Source organism: Ursus americanus, chromosome 35, assembly GCF_024610735.1.
Source record: "Ursus americanus isolate L20-20 chromosome 35, mUrsAme1.1.p, whole genome shotgun sequence".
Classification (NCBI taxonomy): Eukaryota; Metazoa; Chordata; class Mammalia; order Carnivora; family Ursidae; genus Ursus; species Ursus americanus.
In genome coordinates this window covers 24,938,711-24,959,545 of record NC_142161.1, presented here as the reverse complement: position 1 = coordinate 24,959,545, position 20,835 = coordinate 24,938,711, and the positions used below count along the sequence as shown (strand labels likewise).

Below are 20,835 nucleotides of genomic sequence, written 5' to 3'. Positions count from 1 at the left end.
TGTGATGACATGTCTGGAGGTAGAGTGCATTATGCTAAGCAAAATAAGTCAGTCAGAGAAAACCAAATACCACATGATTTCACTCATATGTAGAATTTAAGAAACAAAACAGATGAACATAGGGGAAAGAAAAAAAAGAGAGAGAGGGAGGCAAACCATAAGAGACTCTTAGCTATAGAGAACAAACTGGGCTGCTGGAGGGCAAGTAGGCAGGGGATGGGCTACATGGGTGATGGGGATTAAGGAGGGCACTTGTAATGAGCACAGGGTGTTGTGTGTGTAAGTGATGAATCACAGAATTCTACTACTGAAACTAATATTACACTATATGTTAAGTAACTAGAATTGAAATAAAAACTTGAAACATAAAAAAAAGAAACTAAAAAAATAAATAAACTCTGAAGTTGACTGTTAATTTTGTATGACCAGTACCCAGACTGATTCATTCATTCATAACCATGTCCAGTATACTTGTTGACTACAGACCCTTTTCCTTCTTGGGATAGTCTCTCTCTTTCTTTCTCTCTCTCTCAATCTCTTTCTTTCTATTTCTCTTTGTAGCTCTCTGAGTTGTCTAGAAGCTTCCCCCTACATAGCGAACAAAACCTTCTTTTTACATTGGCCTGTGGAGTTCTTCGTGAATTGGTCCCTAACTACTTTTCAGAAAGCTATCTTCCTGTTCTTTCAATGCATTAGACTCCAAGAACCCTTGTTTTTCCCTGTGTCTGTAAATCTCTCCTCACATCTTTACTTGGTGGGCCTTTTGTCTTTCAGGTCTATCTCAAAATCCATTTCCTGTTGATAATATCTAATATAGTCCCCAATCTTTTCATACTTTATTACATCACCTTTTTTTTAAGTACTTACTGCAATCTGCAATTATCCCTATGGTTTGTTTGTTTGATTATTGGTTATTATCTGTCTCATCCCATTAGAATGTAAGCTTTTGAAACAAACCAAATGGTCAACAAAGGGAGCTTAGTTAGATAATTCCATTGCATCCACACATTGGGGGTGTTGTTAAGTCATTAAGAATGCTACTAAAGGGGCAGCTGGGTGGCTCGGTAGGTTAAGTATCCAACTCTAGATTTCAGCTCAGGTCATGATCTCAGGGTTCTGGGATTGAGCCCCAGGTGGGGCTCTGTGCTCAACGCGGGGTCTGCATGTGATTCTCTCTCTCCGTCTCCTTCCTCTTCTGCCCCTCCCCTCATTTGCACTCCGCTCTCTCTCTCCCTCTCTTTCTCTCATAAATAAATAAATAAATAAAACCTTTTAAAAAAGTCCTTCTAAAGATGATCATTTATTGCCAAGGAAATATGTCACTCTATATTGAATGAAAAAGAAAGGATACAAAAACAGGTAAAGAAATGTATGTCTATGTAACAATTATCCCTTTTCCAAAGCCTAACCAAAAAATTTATTGTTTCAGGGCATGAGAGTTAGGGTATATGCTCTTTTCAGAATTTTTCATTAGGAAGAGAAATTTTTTATTAACATTTTTAGCAACATTTTTTAGCAACATTTCAGCATGTCGAAAAATGGGCATTTGCACCAAATAAGCTGCATTACACATTAAGGAGTTACAGAATTGAGTTTGGTATGGTCAAACCATACTTTTTAAAAATAAAATAATATGCAAGAGAAAGGAATAGAATAGAATAGAATAGAACATATCAAAATACTTTGGTACAAAGGGTAATTGTATTATGAATAAAAATGTGTTTTGGGTTTATGTATGTGTACTGAGTCAGGAAAAAATATATTTATTATGGTGGAGTTGAGGTAAATACATGGCAGGAAAAGAAAGTTTGAAAACTGCTGCTGTGAGTTTTACTTAAGGGCGGGGTAGATGGGAAAAAGAAGAAAATTCCTCTCTCTTGGTTATAGGAGAGTAAGAAAAAGAAGGGGAGAGAGAAGTATGAGAGGGTTTCTTCTATCCCAGGCTTTTGCTTAGTAGAGGAGTGCTGTTAGATACATGGAGAACAGAGGACAGAGCTACCTCTGCTTCTATTCTTTTCCAGGAGATCCCAGGCTTCCCACCTATAACTGGGAGTAGCTGCATCAAAGTGAACTTGGAATAGGAGAACTTCAAATCTAGTTTTCCTGGTTCTCTCTGGTTTCCTGAGAAAGGGCATGATCACCTACAGGTTTTTGGTTTTTTTTTTTCTTTTTTTTTTAAGATTTTATTTACTTATTTGACACAGAGAGAGAGACAGCCGGTGAGAGAGGGAACACAAGCAGGGGGAGTGGGAGAGGAAGAAGCAGGCTCCCAGTGGAGGAGCCTGATGTGGGGCTCGATCCCAGAACCCTGGGATCACGCTCTGAGGTGAAGGCAGACGCTTAAGGACTGAGCCACCCAGGCGCCCCTGATCACCTACATTTTAACAAGAACTATTCCACTTAGCTCTCATGATTACTATCCTGAGTAACACATGCACTACTGATGTCGGTTGATTTGTCCAAGCTAGCAAAGTGTGATTCCATAAATATTTAGAAGAAAACTTCCTAAAGGCAAGGATTTGGATAGCAGCCCCAGAGGGTTCAGCCAAATAGTTTTTGTGTAGACTCTTGCCCAAGACACAACTGTAAGCTCCTGCATTTGTTTCTTATGGCTGTTGTAACAAAGTACCACAAGGTGGGTGGCTTGTAACAACAGAAATTTATCCTCTTAACACTTCTTGAAGCTAGAAGTCCAAAATCAAGGTGTCAGCAGGACCATGCTATCTCTGAAGGCACCAGGAGAGAATCTGCTCTTTGCCTTTCTTGTTTTTTTTTTTTTTTTTTAAGATTTTATTTATTTATTTGACAGAGAGAGACAGCAAGAGAGCGAGGGAACACAAGCAGGGGGAGTGGGAGAGGAAGAAGCAGGCTCCCAACGGAGGAGCCTGATGTGGGGCTCGATCCTAGAGCACCGGATCACGCCCTGAGCCAAAGGCAGACGCTTAAGGACTGCGCCACCCAGGCACGCCTGCTCTTTGCCTTTCTCTTAGCTCTTGGTATTGTCAGCAGTCCTCCACCTTCCTCAACTTGTAGATGCATCACTCTGGTCTCTGCCTCTGTTGTTGCATGGTATTCTCTCTGTGTGTGTGTTTCTGTGCCTTCTTTTCTTCTAAGGACATCAATCAAATTGGATTAAGGGCCCACCCTCCTTCAGGATGACCTCATCTTAACTAATAACGTCTGTGACAACTGTACTTCCAAATGAGGTCAAGGTTTGGGATTCTGAGAACACAAAAATTTGAAGGGACACTATCCAACCTAGTACAGCTCCTTGTGCCCTTGTATCTTGTGCCCTCCTCTATCTTGTGCCCTCCTCTATCTTGTATTCTTCCTGGTTAACCCTCAGATGACTTAGCCACATGTTTGTCTGGTCTTATTTTCCTTGCCAGTTTGGTGGCATGCTGGGATATTTGCCTGTTCAATTTCCTAATTGCCACTTTCCTACCCACAGGTTTTTTTTTGTTTTTTTTTTTTTTTTTTTTTGGTCCCTCCTTCAAGGCACCTGTCATGAATTTCCCCTGGAAACCTCCAACCCGCCACTTCTTTGGGTCAGCTCCCAAACTTTGAACTTGGATAATAATATTTTGCTTCCTTGAGCCACCCATAATAGACAGGACCTGGTCCTACCTCCTTACTGACTTATTTATAGAGGATTGGGGTATACAGCTTTAACTAATATTTTGAAATATTATCTTATATTCAACTTGTTTCTGATTTCCTGTAATTCTTGCTGTGCTAAGGTTCTACAATTATCGAAGCCGAGCATACCTTCAGGGAAAGGGCAGAAACCAGGGAAAAAAGTAGTGTCAGGTATTCGAAAGAAAAAAGGTTTTTTTGGGGGAAGACCTAGGCTTTAAATTATTAAGCTCTAGCTTGGAGAATTCAGACCACAGCAGTTTTTCTATAAAGCACGGAGAAAGGAGAATGCAAGATTCAAATGACTTTCATTTTTCCCTTTGCAAGGATACTCAGCTTCCCTCTGGCCTGGTGGGAGGCTTATAGCCAGGGAGACCCAGAGAGAGGAAGGAAAAAGAGATGGTAGAGTTGGAAGATAGGGATATGCAGGTTCTCGAGGGGGACTTCCTTGTCTTCTCTCGTGACTGAAGGAGAGTAGACCTTCATATATTTTAGGAATTTCATAGTATAGAAAGCTAATTTTTTGAATCTTGCCTTAACTCTTGGATGAAAATGTCTCAGAGTGTGAATCAGGGAATCTACAAAGCAGTATAAAGTGCTACATGATATATTCAGGTAAAGAAAGAATGAAGAATAATACTATATGCTTTCCCAATGTGTATGGTGTGGAGATCCAGACTTTCCTGGTGGCCCCAGAGAAGAATGAGAAAGTTCTTCAATGACAAGAAGTCTGGGAGAAGCCTGAGGTCAGAATGAAGCAGGAGTTGTGTCCTTATCACTGAAAGCCACTGGGTGAAGATGTGAGCAATGAGTGCATTAAGGTAAGTGGCAGACACTCAAAGATCAAATGGAAGTCTAACAATGTTGGGTGAAAGAAGATACCTCTCTTTTTAAGGGCAAAACATGAACCAACCATTCATGGGGTGAGGACAAAGAGAAGAGCATGTGAGAGAAACCCTGAAAAACTAGGTAATTAGACAAAAGGTGCAAACTTAAAAAAAATTTTTTTTTAGAGAGAGAGAGCATGAGTGCATGCAAGGGTGAGTGGGGGAGGGGTGGGACAGAGGGGGAGAGAGAATCCCAAGCAGGCTCCACACCCAGCACAGAGTCCAATGTGGGGCTCGATCCCTCAATCCTGAGATCATGACCTAAACTGAAATCAAGAGTTGGACACTCAACTGACTGAACCACCAGGTGCCCCAAAATAGGCTAAATTTTAAATCAAGAAGAGGCTGTGCTTCCTTGAGTTTTTCCAACCACTAGCTGATATGAGTAGCTTGTTAAGAGGTCAAGTTTAATTATAATGTTTAAAGTTTATCGTATGGCATTATTATATTATTGTATTGGTGTTGTGATACCAAATCTTGAAAACACTACCTGACATAACCCAAATTTTCTTTCCTTTATTTCCCATTACATGTACGTCTATAAATTGTTCCAAATTAAGAATCATGCGGAAAGTTTTAGTTCAACCCCCTTCTAGTCCTTTATATCTTATCTGTGGCTTAATCGAATCACTTCCCTGTCAGAAACAGTGGGCTTCTGTATATTCCCACCACAAAATTGCTAATCCAACTTTGATGTTGATCTTTAGTCTAGTCTACTGGTGACCTACAAGTGTAAGTATTACTTCATACCAATCTGTTTTTAAAAGATAGTAAACCAAGCAAAATGATAAGCAGAAACTTTTTGTGCGTTAATATTTAAGCTGTGGAGTTTTCCAAGGATACATCCAGGGACGTGGCACTTTCAAAAATAATCTTGAAGTAGAATTGTACTCTCAAATTTTCAAGTTTTCAGAAGATATTAAGCTATCCCTAAGTACTGAAATGCCAAGCCATTACAGATAAACCTTAGAAAGACTTCAGAATTCAGTGTGACTGGACAGAAGTGGGACGGATGAACTTTGAATGAAAGCAAGTGAACTCATGCCTTTTAGAGAAAAACACTTCATCATACTTATAAAACTAAAGGTTCTGAGCTGTTAGCTAACCTCAAAATGGAAGTGGTTCAAGTTATTGGCCCCATATACTAATGCTCTCTATCAACTAACAAGTATTACCAATAAAAATGTTAAGAGTAATAATATATAATTTGAGCACTATGTGTCAGGTGCTGAGCTATGTATCTTACGTGTGCTACTTTATTAAAAACTCTTAATAACCTTGCTCTTTTTGTTTTATGAAATAAGGGAAAAGTCAAGGTCAAACTGGCGTCAGAGATTTAAGCCCAAGGCAGTCTGATGTCAAAGCCCAGACATTTACCTACGACGTTACACTGCCCCGAACGGAACATCTTCTACTCTGGAACAAATCTGCATCTTTTCTGTTCCTGAAATAGTGTCAGAATCGAGGGAGACGTGCCAGAATAAGAAGAGATCTAGGGCAGGGCTACTAAAATTGTCGAGGCTATGGTATATGAGGGTAGGCTTTTAAAAAAATAATTATGGGTTCAAGATACAAACTATAGAAAACATGAGTGGTTCACAAAATCCTGGAGGTCTAGAACTACAGACTGCCATCCGTCTTAAAGAAGGAGGGCATATGAGAATGTTTTTACCAAATCTAGATTTACTATTTTTAAGCTGCAGATAGAATATCAAGACTATAAAGACCCTTGCCTCATGTTTTCTGCCTCTGCCTCTACTTTCCTTTGCCAGGTCCTCCTCACTGGCAGCCACAATATATCTGAGACCTTAGCCCCATCATCTGGTAACAAATTACCTTGGCCTCCTCTCCAAACAGTATCCATATAATCAGTCTTTCCTAAGTACCTCTTTTTTCATTTAGACCCTGGATTTGCTACCTCTGGGGATTATCCTTTGGGTATTTTGTTACTTCCGCAAGCCATCTATCTCTCCTTGACTTCTCTCAGTGCATACAATGGGGATTTGATGTGCTTCTTTATTTCTAATTTAGCAGTTGCCTTTCTCATTCCCCTTTTTGTTCTCACTAAAGCCCTGTTGAGGGACAATCCTGTTTCCCCAAATGAAATCCTTGTCTCATATTTAACACCAGTGTCTGAGTTCTGCTGTTTATGAACAAGTGCCCCCTGCCTGCCTCCTGGAGATGACCAGACCCCCAGTAGTATGCTTTTGTCTCCCTGATAGTAAATCATGTCTCACTGTCATCTGAAACAGTTAATTCTAGGTGAGGCTGCTTAAGTTTTTTCTAAGCTTGCATGCTGTGATGCTATTACTTAGTAGGAGAAAATGACACTAGGTGGACAGGCATCTGGCTAGAGGAAACTTATCAGAACAGAAGATTCTGTACCCTACAGGAGTGGTTCCATTGTAGGGTTTAATCGGACCTTATTTTAATCTGGGTTAGCTTTAAAGAGAACTGGTCCATTGGGCAGTCCATAGAGGAAGTGATAGTTTGGCATCTCACATTCATGTCTGAGCCACAAAAAGACAACAACAAAAAACAAACAAACAAACAAAAAAAAAAAACGGAGTTTGCCCTATCAGATTTTGGAAATATCAGAAGTAGATTTAGCTTCAGGATAAAAGGATTAGGTCAGGGGTCCGTATACACAGACAACTGAGGTATGATTCAGGGTGGGTTATAGTCCCAATAAGGTGTGATATAAACCAGGAATCTGTGATCAGGAAGAATAAAGCAAGCACAAGGAAGTGTGGGGTAACAGGTTGGGGTGTACAATTTCTGAGAGGTTACCTATATACCCCTGATGATTTCTACATTCTTGTTTGGTTTTATAAACCAGACAGGGAATAGTGTATATGTGATTTAAAGGACCAGTGGGGGAAAGAGGGAGTAACCACAACAATACACAAGACCTGGTATTTGCTTTGTGGGAAGAGGCTAGGTTAGAAAGAAAGGGCAGATTTGCTACTGATTTTCTGACTTTGCCCTGTTCAGCTGTATCTCCTGAGTTACTACTTTTTCTTTTTTCTGTCCCACTATCTTGGGTGAATCTTGTACCAAGCCCTGATTCTCTCCATGACATTGCCTCTCTCATGTTACCTAGGTTGAAATGTCAGGCTCATACTGGAAGATGGAGATAGAAATTAAAAAGAAACCACAGTCAATAAAACTATAACAGGTTATTAAGGTAATTAAGGTTGTCAGAGGAGAGCCCCTAAATTTTCATAGCCCTGTAATCACAAATGATTAAGCGTTCATTGCTGCTCCTCTTAGAAGAATACTCTTAAGTGGGCCCTGGCAATAATGGAATGTGGGATTCCTTTGGGCTCTATGCAATACCCAATATTCACAATGCAAAATCCAAGAAGCAGGTACTCCACAAAGTTATTTACACCGCTCCTCCTCTAGGAAAGTACTCTAATTGGGCTACAGAGTCGTCCTGGGTCTGATTTCATTGTAGCCTTTGGACCTGTCTTCTATAGAAGAACTCCTCTTCTCTCTGATAAACCATCTCCCTGCCAGTCCTTACGCCTCAGCTCAGGCTCACCACCTGGAGGCCGTTAGTAGCTAGTGCTAGGTGTGGCTGAATACATCATACTGGGTTGATCAGGGCAGATAAAAAATGCTGAGAAACAAACTGAGGGCTTCAGAGGGGAGGGGGGTGGGGGAATGGGATAGGCTGGTGATGGGTAGTAAGGAGGGCACATATTGCATGGTGCACTGGGTGTTATGCGCAACTAATGAATCATCGAACTTTACATCAAAAACCAGGGATGTACTGTATGGTGACTAACATAATAAAAAAACATTTAAAAAAATGTTGAATTTCATGCAGAAAAAAACTAAAAAAAATGAAAAACAAAAACCTTGATTGGTTGAACTGGCCATTTGTTTCCAAAAGTTATCTATCCAGTATTTTCATAGGAACAACAACAACAACAACAAAAGCAAAAACCATATGAAATCCAGTGCAATTTTTATTTGCTGCATGTAAAATTTGCCACCTAGTGCCCTGGGACTTTGTTTATTTATACAATACTCAGTGTCAACAGAAGTAGTGGTGCATGTGTTGACCAACACACCCTGTCCATTATGTGTGTTTCTTAAAGGAAGGGATTCTGTCTTATGTATTTTTGAACGTTCAATATCCAGAATTAGGTCTGACCCCGAGTAGACACACCTGGCTGTTTCCTCAACTGAAATAAATTCTACAATGTTCAGGTTCTCTAAGTTCTCTCCAAGCTCCAAGTAGTTCATTCAGGGACTGCTGAGGTTTCCATGGGTGTAGGTCCCTCCCTAGGCAGGGATGATTCACTAAGTGGAAAGTAAAGGCCCTGAATTCCTGAAGCTTAGGTCCTAATGTGGAAGGTTAAGGAAAAAAATTCTCCATTACGGATAGTCACTTAGTCTGGATTCCTTTGTAAATGAGATACACTGAGATTCTGGGATAATAAGATATTTCAATCTAGAGTCCTGCAAACAAAGAGCCTAGGATTCTATAAATAAGAGTCTCCCCCTCCTCCCCCCCAAAAAAGGATGGCGACAATACACAGGTGAAGTACTATTTGAAGAAAATGAGCAGCTAAAATCTGGAAGTGCCTCACGGACAATATACACCGTGAGCTGCCATCAGAGTTGCAGCTTACTGCCCCTTGAAGCTGCTGTGCTATACTATGCAAGAATGATTTACTTTTAAAAGACAGATTTTCAGAAACGTAAAACAATTCCCATCCCCACTCTCCCTACACGAATGACGAGGGAACTTCGTTCTCTTCAGAAATGCCACACATTGAGTTTTACTTGTAAAATGATACTTAATTCCACCCATGAAAGTGGCATTTCATAAAGAAGGAGTCCTCAACAGGATGTGAGGCACCCACTGGGACCCTCTCAACATTCTTGGTTCCTCCTATCTTGGAAACACAGAGGGTAAGCACTAGATCACACCCTATAAAGATAATACACATACTTCACTTAATTGGGCTAAAGGACCTTCGTGGAAACAATGGGGACTATTCATTTTCTAGTGCTTGGAGTTCCCTCCCCACAGCAGAAGTAGCAGGGGGAGAGGGAACTGCAGTATGTTATGCTAATCCATTATGGGAGCAGATAAATGAATATTATGCTCCAGATTCTCTATAGCAATTACTTTTGTTACACACGTATGAATGCACGTTTTTAGCTATTTTAATCACTTCCCTATCCATATGCTGTTTGAAAGGTGAAGAATATATTCAAGAAAGTGGATTGCGCGCAGGAAGTACTAATTATTGTGGTTATAAAAACAAATCTCAAACCACTACTGTATTCCCAGTTTTTCCCTATCAAAATTTGATTAAGTATTTCTACTCTGGCTCCAATGTAAATTAAAGATAACTCGAATTTTCTAACCCTTTTGTAACTATGAATTTCTTAAGCTCAATATCAGAGCTAGCTAGCTCTGCCTCAATGAGCGTCTTTCACAAAAGAGAAAAGATTTTCAAAGCAGCTAACTTTGGTAGGAGACACTGCATATTAAATAAACTAAGCTCTGAACTCCTAGTGTTTCTTCCCTAGAGAGGAGAGACACCTCAATGCCAGGATGACCACATTTCCATTTAAAAGGACGGAAATGGGGAAGAAACGGAGCCACTTCCAAGTGCTGTGGCCTGTTCTGCCCTCTAGTCAAGCAGAACGGGTCCTGGAAGACCTTGGGCGACGGGGAGGAGGTAGTGTGTTGTAATTACCCTCGTCTAGGGTGGTAGCCGGCCCTTCGGCGTGCAAGCGCAAACAGCGGCGTCAGGCTTAATAACGGTGGTCTGCCGCCGCGGAGCTCCCAGGGAGTCGGGGGAGGGCCTCGGCGGGGAAAGCTGGAGGCTGGAGGCCGGATGCCGCCGGCCTCGCGGAGCCTCTCGGCGCTGTCCATACTGATGAGCTCCTCGGCTGCCACAGGCAGGCAGAGCGAAGGCGGAGCAGAGGAGGCAGAGGAGGCAGCGGCGGCGCGGAGGCAGGCGGCTGAGCCGCGCACCCGGCTTTGACGTCGCCCAGCTGCGGCTAGCAGCTCGCGCTCTCGGCACGTAGCGCACAACGTGACCACACACAGCCTCCCTCTCCGGCAGCCCGTCAGCCCGTCCGCCTGCTCGCGGCTTCGCCCTCCTCCTCCACCTCCTCCCCTCGCCTCCGCGGCGCGCACCCCCGCGCACACCCCGGGATTCCGGCCGGCGTCGAGCCCTGGGCGCTCTGCCGCCCGGCCCCGCACCTCTACCGCAGCTGGGGCCCGACCGGCGGCCAGGCAGCCGGGTGTCCTCCTCAGGCGGCCGCTCCCGCGTTCGCCTCTGGATGCCAGCACTACGTTAGCCCAGGCGGGGAACCCCTTCTGCGGCTCCCTCCTCTAAACTCCCGCCTGTCCCGACCGCCCCCACCCCTCCACCTGGCGGGGGCGGCGCGGAAGCGAAGAGGACGCGCGCCGTGCCGGTGGGCACGCGTAGACGTGTGTGCGGATCCGGTCTCTGCTTGGCATTCTCCCTCTTTCGCAAGTGGCGGTGCCTGGACTCTGCTTTCGGCTCCCGGAATTGGTGCGGGCGCCCGGAGCCCCCTCTTCGCTGGCGGGGCGCTAAAGGCTATTTTGGAGAACGGTGGTGGTGGCGGCGGCGGCGGCGGCAGCGGCGGCTGAGGCTGGTGCCCGAGAGAGCTCCCGACGCACACTCTGCTCCTCGTCGGTCCCTCTCCTCCTCCTCCCCCCTCCTCCCATCCCTGCTTCCCCACCCCCGTCCCCCTAGCCCCACTCCTCCTCTTCCTCCTCCTCCTCTTCCTCCTCTCCCCGCTCGGCGATGCGAGCCTGTATCGTGTAACAGGATTGGCGTTGCAATGGCAACTGATGGAATGGGGGAAGGCAAGACAGCAGGGCTGGGGGCTCCGGACTGCGGGCGGGCGGGCCGCTGCCGCCGCTTGACGCTGCTTCGGGGACCTTCGCGAGTTACTTTGTAAAGGCGAACGCAGGCGAGGAAGCCGCTGCTCGGAGCCCCGAGTCAGAGGCCACTTCCTGCTCCGCGGCTGCCCGCGTCAGGCTCGCACCGCTCGGCACCCCCGGCCCCTGGCCCGCGCCCGCCGCCAGCCCAGCGCGCCGCCGCCGTCGCTGCGGAGACTCGAGCCCGCTGCCCTCAGTGAGGAACACTTCGCCTCGCGGCCCCTTCCCATCACGCCCCCTTCTCCTCCCCGGCGTCTGCGATTTTCCCAGGCGCCCGGTGTGAGTGCGGCGTGCGTGTGAGTGTGTGTCAGGGTATTGTGTTGTGGGAGTGTGTGTGTGTGTGTGTGCGTGCATGAGTGTGGGGTGTGCGGGGCTCCTGCGCTCCGCTCACGGCCGCCGCCAGGGAAGGACGGACGGACGGCGCTTTCTTCTTCGGCGAGCGGTTCCCGGGCACCTCGGCTCGGCCCGGGCGCGAGTGGAGCGCGCTCGGCTGGCCGCCGGCCTCCGGAAGGTCCCGCCGCGTCCCCCCCGGGCTGGATATGTTCATGTTCACGTGAAGATGGATTTAGTGTACGGTCTCGTGTGGCTGCTGACAGTCCTCCTGGAGGGGATCTCTGGCCAAGGAGTCTACGGTGAGTGGAATCGCGACGCTATCGTGACCTTGTGATTCTTAGGCAAGATAGGCTGGCGAGCGAAAATGCACGACTCGCACCGCTCCGGGGCCCCTCCCGGCGTGGTATTTGATTTACACTTCATCACGTTATTGGGAGCGGTACGGCGGCGGAGAGCGCGCTGCGGATTGGGCTGCGAGCCGCTCCCCCAGCGCCTCGGCTCGGGCTGGGACTTGGGTCGAGCCGGCAACATTGCACTCTTGCGAACGAGTGGCTTTGCACTTGATTTATCCCCGCTGGGGACCAGAGCTCTAGCAGTCTTTGATTTAATAATGATTTGGCTCCTTGCATTGCCGCGGTGTCGGTGCCGCGGTTTCCCCTGAAGGGAAGCTTCGAATGTGACCCCAGTGAGCTTCTCATTCCTCTCCGTCTCCCGCCTCCTCCTTCTTTCCACCTTTTCCTTTTCCTTTTTTTTTTTTTTTTTTTTTTTTTGGTGCCTGCCTCTATGACTTGATTTTCCGGCTCAGGAAGTGGGGTGACAGTTGAGTTGCGTTCTGCACCAGCGTTGCCATGAATACTGACTTGGGGAGGGGAAAATATCAGGCAAGATTCTCGGTGCCAGACACAATTAAGGGACATGTTTATGTGAATGGATGAGCAAATACATGAATGAACGGATGGCCAAGTCCGCGCGTCTCGGCTCCGGGGCAGGACACCAGCTCGCTGCAACAGGAACACAACCTTACTTCTCTGGAAAACCCAGGTCTGGGCGGGTTAGGACCGAGAAAAGGGCGAGCTTGTTAATTTGGAGATTTTTAAGTCGTCAAGAGCAGATCCAGGTTCCTTTGCTTGTCAGCAGTTGGCACCCTTGGCTTTCCGGACTGAAAGATAACACACACACACCCAAGCTCTGGTTGAAATGTGCGTCTTTTCCTGGGACAAGCAGGCAGTGCCACAAAGGGAACATAACTTTTGTGATCTCGAAGGTATGGTAGGGAGGTTAGGAGAACAGCTCTTGAGGATACAGCAGGCCAAGACTCTCCCACAGCTCCTCTAGGGTCCATGTGTGCTGGAAATCAACGTGCTGCCTTTGGTATCTATGGCTGGGGGGGTGTGTTTGGACCCCAGCACTGCAGTGCTAGGTCAATGGCTGCCCCAGGGCAAAGGGCTTGAATGTTTGTGCAAATGTCAGAGCTCTCCCTGCAGACCCTAGAACTTACCGCAGAGAGGGCATGGGTGCAAGGGGACCTTGAATACTCAAACTCTCTGGGATTGTGAAGTGTGCCTTGGGCTGCTGCTTGAGAAAGGATGTGGGAGATCTGACGGGAGCCTTCACTGTCTCCACTGTGTTCTTCCTGGGCTGAGCAGTGGGAGGGGGTGGTCCGGAGGCGCTCTGGAGCCTGGAGTTCCATCTGCCACTCCCCTTTCCTGTCTTCCTAGTTCCCTCTTTGCATGGGCCAGGAAAATTTCGCTTTCTCCCACTTGTACACATCTTAATTTCCTGTCTCTACGCACCCCGTCTTTCCCAAATGAAAGAGAACTTGCTTGATGGTGGTCGTGGTGGTGGTGGTGGTGTGGTGTGTGATAAGAGAGATGTTGAGACTACAGGCAGATCTTACTGCTTGGCTGACAACAGGAGGTGGGGCACTGAGGAAGGCAGGAATTCATTTAGTGCTCTTTTGACTTCTGCTGGACTCTCGTGTCCCTGAGTATCTAAGAGTGGCTAAGATTCTAGGGGTGGAGGAATGCTGGAGATAGAGCCTTCTTAGGGAGCTGTTCCTTAGCATGGGGGAGTCTGGATTCCTTTTATCCCATGTCTAAGTCTTTTATTTCTCTTCAGTTGTTCAGACCATCCCAGCTAAAAGGATTAAAAAAAAAAAAACCCAAAATGTGTGTATGTATGTATGTATGTATGTGTGTGTGTGTGTGTGTAGGAGATAATGAGAAGTTAGAAAGATTGGAGGACGGGACATGCTAGAACTGTCTGGATTAGAAAGGCATGGTACCATTTTCCTGTTTTTGTCATTCAGATTATTGTCCTAGCAAATTTCATGTTGGGCACTGGAAAAGGGTAAGATCCAGGAGTGGAGATAAGTAGGAAACACTTGCATTGAAATAATACCCAGGTTGCTTAACAACAAAGGGGGGGGGCGGGGGGGGGGAGAGTTCTGCTACTCAACTGATCATTGTGATGAAAGTGGTGGTCTTTTTCTTTTTTCTTTTCTGTTTTCTTTTAATATTGATGTGGGTATTAGGCATCTGGCTTGGAATAGGATGGGTTTTATTTGAAAATTAATCTACATCCCTGGTTGTTACAAATGCCACAGTTATTAGTTGGGTGAACAAATATATTTATGTGTTACTTTATAAATATGTTTTAGTACAAGTTAGGTTCTCACAGGCGGAACCCCTAACCTTCAGCATCAGCATCACCTGGGAACTTGTTAGAAATGCAAATTCTCAGGACCCCGCCCCCAGACTCTGTAAATCAGAAATTCTGAGTGCGGGACCCAGCAATCTGTGTTCATTACCTCAGGCAATGACTGTGATGCTTGGTGAAGTCTGAGAGCTACCAATATGGACTTCAAATTCCTTTGCTTAGACTTCGTAAATCATGACCTTTCTTAATCTAAAGTAGTTTGAATTTTTTTTGTGAAAGTGTCTGTAGTGAAGAGAACATTTAATTTTTATTTAGGTATGAAATACTGATCAGTTGTGAAAAGGACATAGAAGAGTTAGTGTAAGGTTATAGATGTGTTTTGAACACTTTACATGAAGAGCCTTGAAAATGAATAAATAAAAAAGCAGGAAAATTATAAACAGAACTTTAAAGACCTATATAAGAACTTTGCTACCATAAAAGTCTGTATCCTTTTATCCCTTTGTATTTGCTAATGGGAAACCACTCATGTTGCATACAAAGTATTATTTCTTAATAGCATCTTCTAGTAGCCAGGTTAAAGAAGTAAAAATTAAATGTAATTCAAGCAAAATTATTTCATTGCAGCCTCAAATTAACTTTTTGATTTAGTAATTCTTTTTTTTTTGTTTTGTTTGTTTTTAGTAACAGAATATTTGTTTTAAGGCACAGATGATATTGTCTTGAGTCACTATAATCTTCTTCGTCTTGTGCTCAGTCAGCTTGGCACCATGTGCTGTACTTACGTGTGAAAGTTTGTGCTGTAGACCTAGGAACTTATTGTCATTTATCTTGGGACAGTGCTTAGCAAACTAACTGCAGATAGCTGAGATCTGCGTATGTGTGTCATTTGGGTAAGGGAGATTATCCTTCAGTTTACATGTCTGTTTACCCCACCCTGCATCAATAATTCTGATGTCATTTAAAAAAAGACATTTAAAAACTGACATTTTTCCTGTTTATTTTTTAAATACTCCATATCAGAGATGGCATTACAGTGATATAAATTGTTTGAAAACATTTCTCAAAGGAAGATTGCAAAAAAAGAATTCTTTATAATAGAACAGCATCAGAAACCTTGATGTGGACTTCCTAAAACAGCTTACCTATTTTGATGGATAATAGTCCTTGGAGATATCTGCGTATTTATGTAGTTTTTAAAGTTCATTTTTCTTGAGTTACAGATTTGACTTTCTTGAATTTCAGTAATTTGCATTCAAAATTTTTTCCTCAAAATAATCTTGGAATTTTAGTGTTTTGTTTTAATTTTAACTTTACTTACACTGAAAACCAAAGTCATTAAGTGAACAATGAAATGGTATCCATTTTTGGCATTATTTTGTTGGGCTTCCCTTGTGTTAGGTTTAGGATAACTGATTAAACATAGCATCAAGGGTCATAGCACACCTCGGCTATGTGGATACTTAACTGAAGTACTTAGAACCAAGTCATCCAAAGCATTTTCCTAGTTTTGAAAGTTTTCTTTGTAAGTTATTCTGCACCATAAATTGTTTGGGCTGTTTATGTTTTCTTTTTTTTTTTTTTTAAGTTTTTATTTATTTATTTAGCAGTGTGGGGAGAGGAGCAGAGGGAGAGAGGGAGAGAGAGAATCTCAAGCCAACTTTGTGCTGAGCACAGAGCTGACATGAGGCTCCGTCTCATGACCTGAGATCCTGACCTGAGCCGAAATCAGGAGTCAGATGCTTAAGCTACTGAGCCACCCAGGCACTCCCTAACTGTGTTTTCTAGAGATCCTGTTGGCAAGACATCATACTGAGAATCATATCTCCCGTAAACTTCTCAGTTGTTTTGCTAAAAAAGAAAAAACAGCTCTGTTACCACACACTGTATTTTTATTCTGACCCATCATGCCCTTAATTTCCAAGGAGGCTCATAAAATATTATAAATGCATTAGCACAAGACAAATCTACAAATGAAAAAAAAAAGTCTAAGTCTGAGTAGTTTTTAATGCGCTCTAAATCAACCAATGACTAGGTATCCTGAAATGGTTAATGCAGCCTCTATAAATAGCTCCCAGGATGTGCTGGAAGCAATAAATAGAGTAAGTTTATCAAACATACTATATTCACTCAATTCCAGTAATATCAATTAATATCATATAATTTAGGACTGACATCCCAGGCAGTAGCTGTATAGAAAAGACTTGGTGGAATTGAGAATCAGGGTATAAGGTGAGTAGGATCTGGAAGGTAGTTCAGACTGTCCGTGGGTTGAATCTAAATGGACAGATTGACCGAAAAGGATAAAATTGCTCTGGAACGTCTGTTGACCATCACATCCTGTCCCAGGATGTTGCCATCCTTATGGCAGAGTTATTCCAAGTGCACTGAATTGTGATTTTTGTCCACTTTGAGTTTGGAGAGACCCTGTTATATGCTGCTTTTGACTGAACATATATTTAGGGTGTCAGCCTGTGGGAGGAGAGGGGGATATGACCTTAATAAGTGTTGCTGAAAAAAAAAATCTGAAACTCTGCCACGTATAGTCAGCTGTTTCTCTTTCCACTCCTCACTCCACTGTCTCTACATGCTCATACACATTCACAGACTGATATCGTCAGGTCACCACCTTGGCCACCATCACAAGGAAAAGTGAGCTGTCCTTTGCATCGGGATTATTTTTGTCCATTCAGAGTTGTCCTTGCCGGCCATCTTACCGAGAATTCGCATGCAAAATGGGCAGATTACTTTATATAGTATTACTTGCTCATGTCTTATAAATCCCTAGGAAAGTCCTTAAGTGGGCTATTAAGTATTTTAGATTGAGCAAGTTGTACATCAAGCCTAAGGAATCATTTTCTAGAGAATACATCAGAAAGGATTCCAGGGTTCAGATAATTAAGAATCAGAGGTAAACGTTTAGAGGTAAAGTACTGGTGATTAGATGTCACAAAAGAAATCCAAGGAAGGCACTTCTCAGGTTCTTGATTTCTTGGCTTCATTTTATTGTCTCTAGTTCTGACTCTTCTTATTGATACTGTAGAATTATTTTGGTTTTTGTTTTATATGGTGAACCCCCTTAAATCTTTGAGAAGCAGGGTACACAAGCAAACTTTTCTGAAAGAACATGCTCTGTATTCTTTTAAAACTGACTCTTTTGATGTGATCGTGGTAGGACTCACGGAGGTGGGACCTACCCGCGTGAGCCTTATGAGTTCAGTTCATGTCTTTCTAAGACCTGGGTTGCTTTCCAGCTGCAGGGGTGATTCGTCATTCATGTTATTTGGCCTGGTCCTCGTGCTCTGGGAAGAGTCTTGAAATAGTTGGTTTTAAGGCTTATCACCTACAAAGGCAAAGGCAAATATGCCCACCTGTTCCTCGTACTGATGCCCGTTAGCAGCTGCAGTCACCTAAGGCTATGTGCTATCAGCGCTGAGCTAAATTGGAGCATGTCTTACTCTCCTTTTTGGCAATTTTGGAAAGACAAGCAAAGTATTATATTGAGTGCATTTCAAGTATGAATAGGGTGAACACTTTCAGCTTCATTGTAATTGCTGTTAACTGAGTAGTCCCACAAAGTGAAATTTCATTTCTTTGTCTTGGTGGGTGCAGTGTAAACATACGGCTTACAGCAGACTGAAGAAATGATTGCATTCCTAGAAAATTGTTTCCTATTTTTATTTTCAAATCCAATTAATAAACTTTTGGTCCTATACAATCATAAAGTTGTAAGTGAGAAGAGGCTTTAAGATGTCATTGAATCTTCCCACTAATTTAAGTCACAATATGCCAGTCGAATGGTGGTCTTGTTGTTTTTGAGATTTCTTTACAGAAAGAAAGTTCACAACTCCTTTTTTCCAGAATCCAGGCACATCCGTTGGATGGATATATTTTTTTTCAACTTACTGATAGAGTCCCTCATGATCCATTATTGGGGCATGCACTTATTTTCCATTTTATACTAGTACAGTTCCATTTCTTTCTTGACTCTACCACCTTGCACTGATCCCAGTTAAGCTCTTTGTATATTGGTTTCTTACTACTTTTCCAAGATACTGTGCCTCTTCTAATCTTGGTTTTAAAACACTTTACTTCCTTTTCTGTTGATATCATTGATTGAATTTAGTAAGAAGATGATTTTCACTTCATAATCCAAATCATGCATTCCCCACAAGTTTATAATCACAGAAAAGGATTTCAAATATTAGGAACGTATCTTTGGTGTATTACACATTTACTATGAATATATTCATTAAAGACATATTATTAGGTAGGAGCAAGGGTACCGGAAATTATGATGTAAGTTATTCTTCTGGTCTTTTAGTGTGCTACCCCCATAACTTTCATAAAAATAGGAGACATCACTATCTTACTGTTCCCGCACAAAACTATACTGAAGATTGCTGTGCGCTTGACAGATGGGGTCAAGTATGTGACATGTTACCGTATCTCCAAGCAGCATATTTTTTGTCTTATTTTTTTGTAATGAGAATGGGAGGGATAAAAATAATTGAGTGATTCTGTGGAAAGGGAAACATGTCTGTTTGAAAGAGGAAAGGTTGGTTCATAGCCAGGCCTCCCAGAGTCCTAAAGGCAGCTGAGATCTCAAAGAGGTAAGTAGAAAATAGGATGTCAGCCTGCAAATGCTGTTAGAAAAATGTATCTGCCCTTTAAGTAATGGTGAAAGCAAAATCATTTTTTTGTACAGTATTCAGAACTTTGTTCATATGTGTCAAACAGAAGAAGTCAAATGCTTGTTATTTGACTGAAGAACATCTTCAGGGAGATTTTTCTGATCTGAAACGGAAAGATGAGGAACTCTTAAATAGAGCCTGTGGTCCCTGTGGCCCAGATTATCCTGCCTGCTAATTGATTGTATGACTCCGGTACATAAGCAGAGATAGGCACAGATTAAGGATCAGGGCTTTCTATCTGTTATTCTGAGTAGAACTGGGTACTGAGTCCATACCTTGCCTCAGGTAGATTTCCTCCTGAAGAGGAAGAGGCTCCTATGAGTATCCCAAGAAGGATAGAAAGATCTGAGGACGATATGCAACTTCTCAGAGACTACGACCAGTGGGAATTCTGCACAGATCTGGGCAGATGTAGGGTAAGTTCTGGTAATTCAGCCCACAAATTAATGTATAACTGCTATGGATAACACATGTAGCTGTGTAGAGATAAAGCTAAATGGAAAACAAAACAAGACTATGAGAAATATCTAAGTTTGTGCCTAAATAAGAGAGAGTAATTACAGTTGGTGTCATGGTTGGAGGAAGCTTGAAAAAGCCGATATATCGTAGTTGAGCCTTGAAAGTGGGTTTGCATAATATAAGTAAAGAAGAAGGGAAGGACACTGCTTCAGCATGGATCCCAGTTGTAAGAATAATGGTGCAGAAGGAAAAATAACTCAGAATGCATACCTAAGAAAGCCTAAGCTATTTCTCCAAAGTATGCCCCAGTTAGAAAGATGTTATCTGTCCTTTAACCTCTCCCACAAAAGTCTGTAAGTCTGGAAAATAAATTTCATTGTGTGATACATTAGAACTTGCTCAGATGTTTAGGTCCACCAGGATTTGGGGTTTCTTCAGTTTGAAGCCAACTGACTGCTCATTAGAAGGTAAGACAGTTGTGTTTAAAATTCCTGGGGAATACTGAGCCCTTCCCAATTCTACGCAACCATAGGAAGCTTTGAACGTACACAGCAGCTCCTCTTGGAGTTAAAGTCAAAAGACTTTTCAAAGCCTTTTTAGAGTGCCTACTTCTTAGAAGCAGCGGACTATGGGTCCAGAATGACTTGAAATATCATGTTGATTTTTACAAATGTATGGCCTAGGAGATGAAGGCATTGCCCTTATGAAAAGAGACGTATGTGCTTCCATTATTATTTTTTATCCTTGTGCAAAGCAGCACAATGTGGTAGAAAACTATCAAGAAACTTGCGCTTGCTTCTTGCTCAGCTGTTGCTTTACTGGGTGACCATAGACAAAAATCTTAATCTTCTATTCCTTAGTTTCCACATCTAGTAAACTCTTAGTAAAGTGAGCTGTTACATAAAGGAAAGCAAGGATAAATATGTATGGTTGTTTCTTATACCTGGGATAGAGGGAGAGTGCATGGAAAGTGTTCCCCATCTTCTTCAGAAAGTAACTCAGGTGCTCTAGCAATTGGACCTCATAACAGGACGGCCATTTGGTTCTTAGAAAAGCGTAAGGGGCTAGAAAGTAACAGAGCCAAGTAATTTTTTTCTGGAAAAAATATTCCAGTGTGTCAGCCTAGCAGAAAGTAAGTGGTATATTTTAAAACAGCATATATAATATTAATCTGAGCATGCAATTGCTACTTGATCTTGCATCTCGTATGCATATGTAGCTG

The 20,835-nt window shown here is 43.2% G+C and overlaps 1 protein-coding gene across 1 annotated transcript in view; it reads left to right on the top strand.

Annotated features, from left to right (window-relative positions):
• The first annotated feature begins 10,698 nt into the window (after nucleotides 1–10,698).
• MDGA2 (MAM domain containing glycosylphosphatidylinositol anchor 2) overlaps nucleotides 10,699–20,835 on the top strand; it is a 778,105-nt gene continuing 767,968 nt past the window's right edge. Inside the window, exon 1 of the mRNA XM_045799284.2 lies at nucleotides 10,699–12,101. Coding sequence (XP_045655240.1) covers nucleotides 11,822–12,101 — 280 coding nt within the window. The 5' untranslated portion in view covers nucleotides 10,699–11,821. The remainder of the gene's footprint in view (nucleotides 12,102–20,835) is intronic.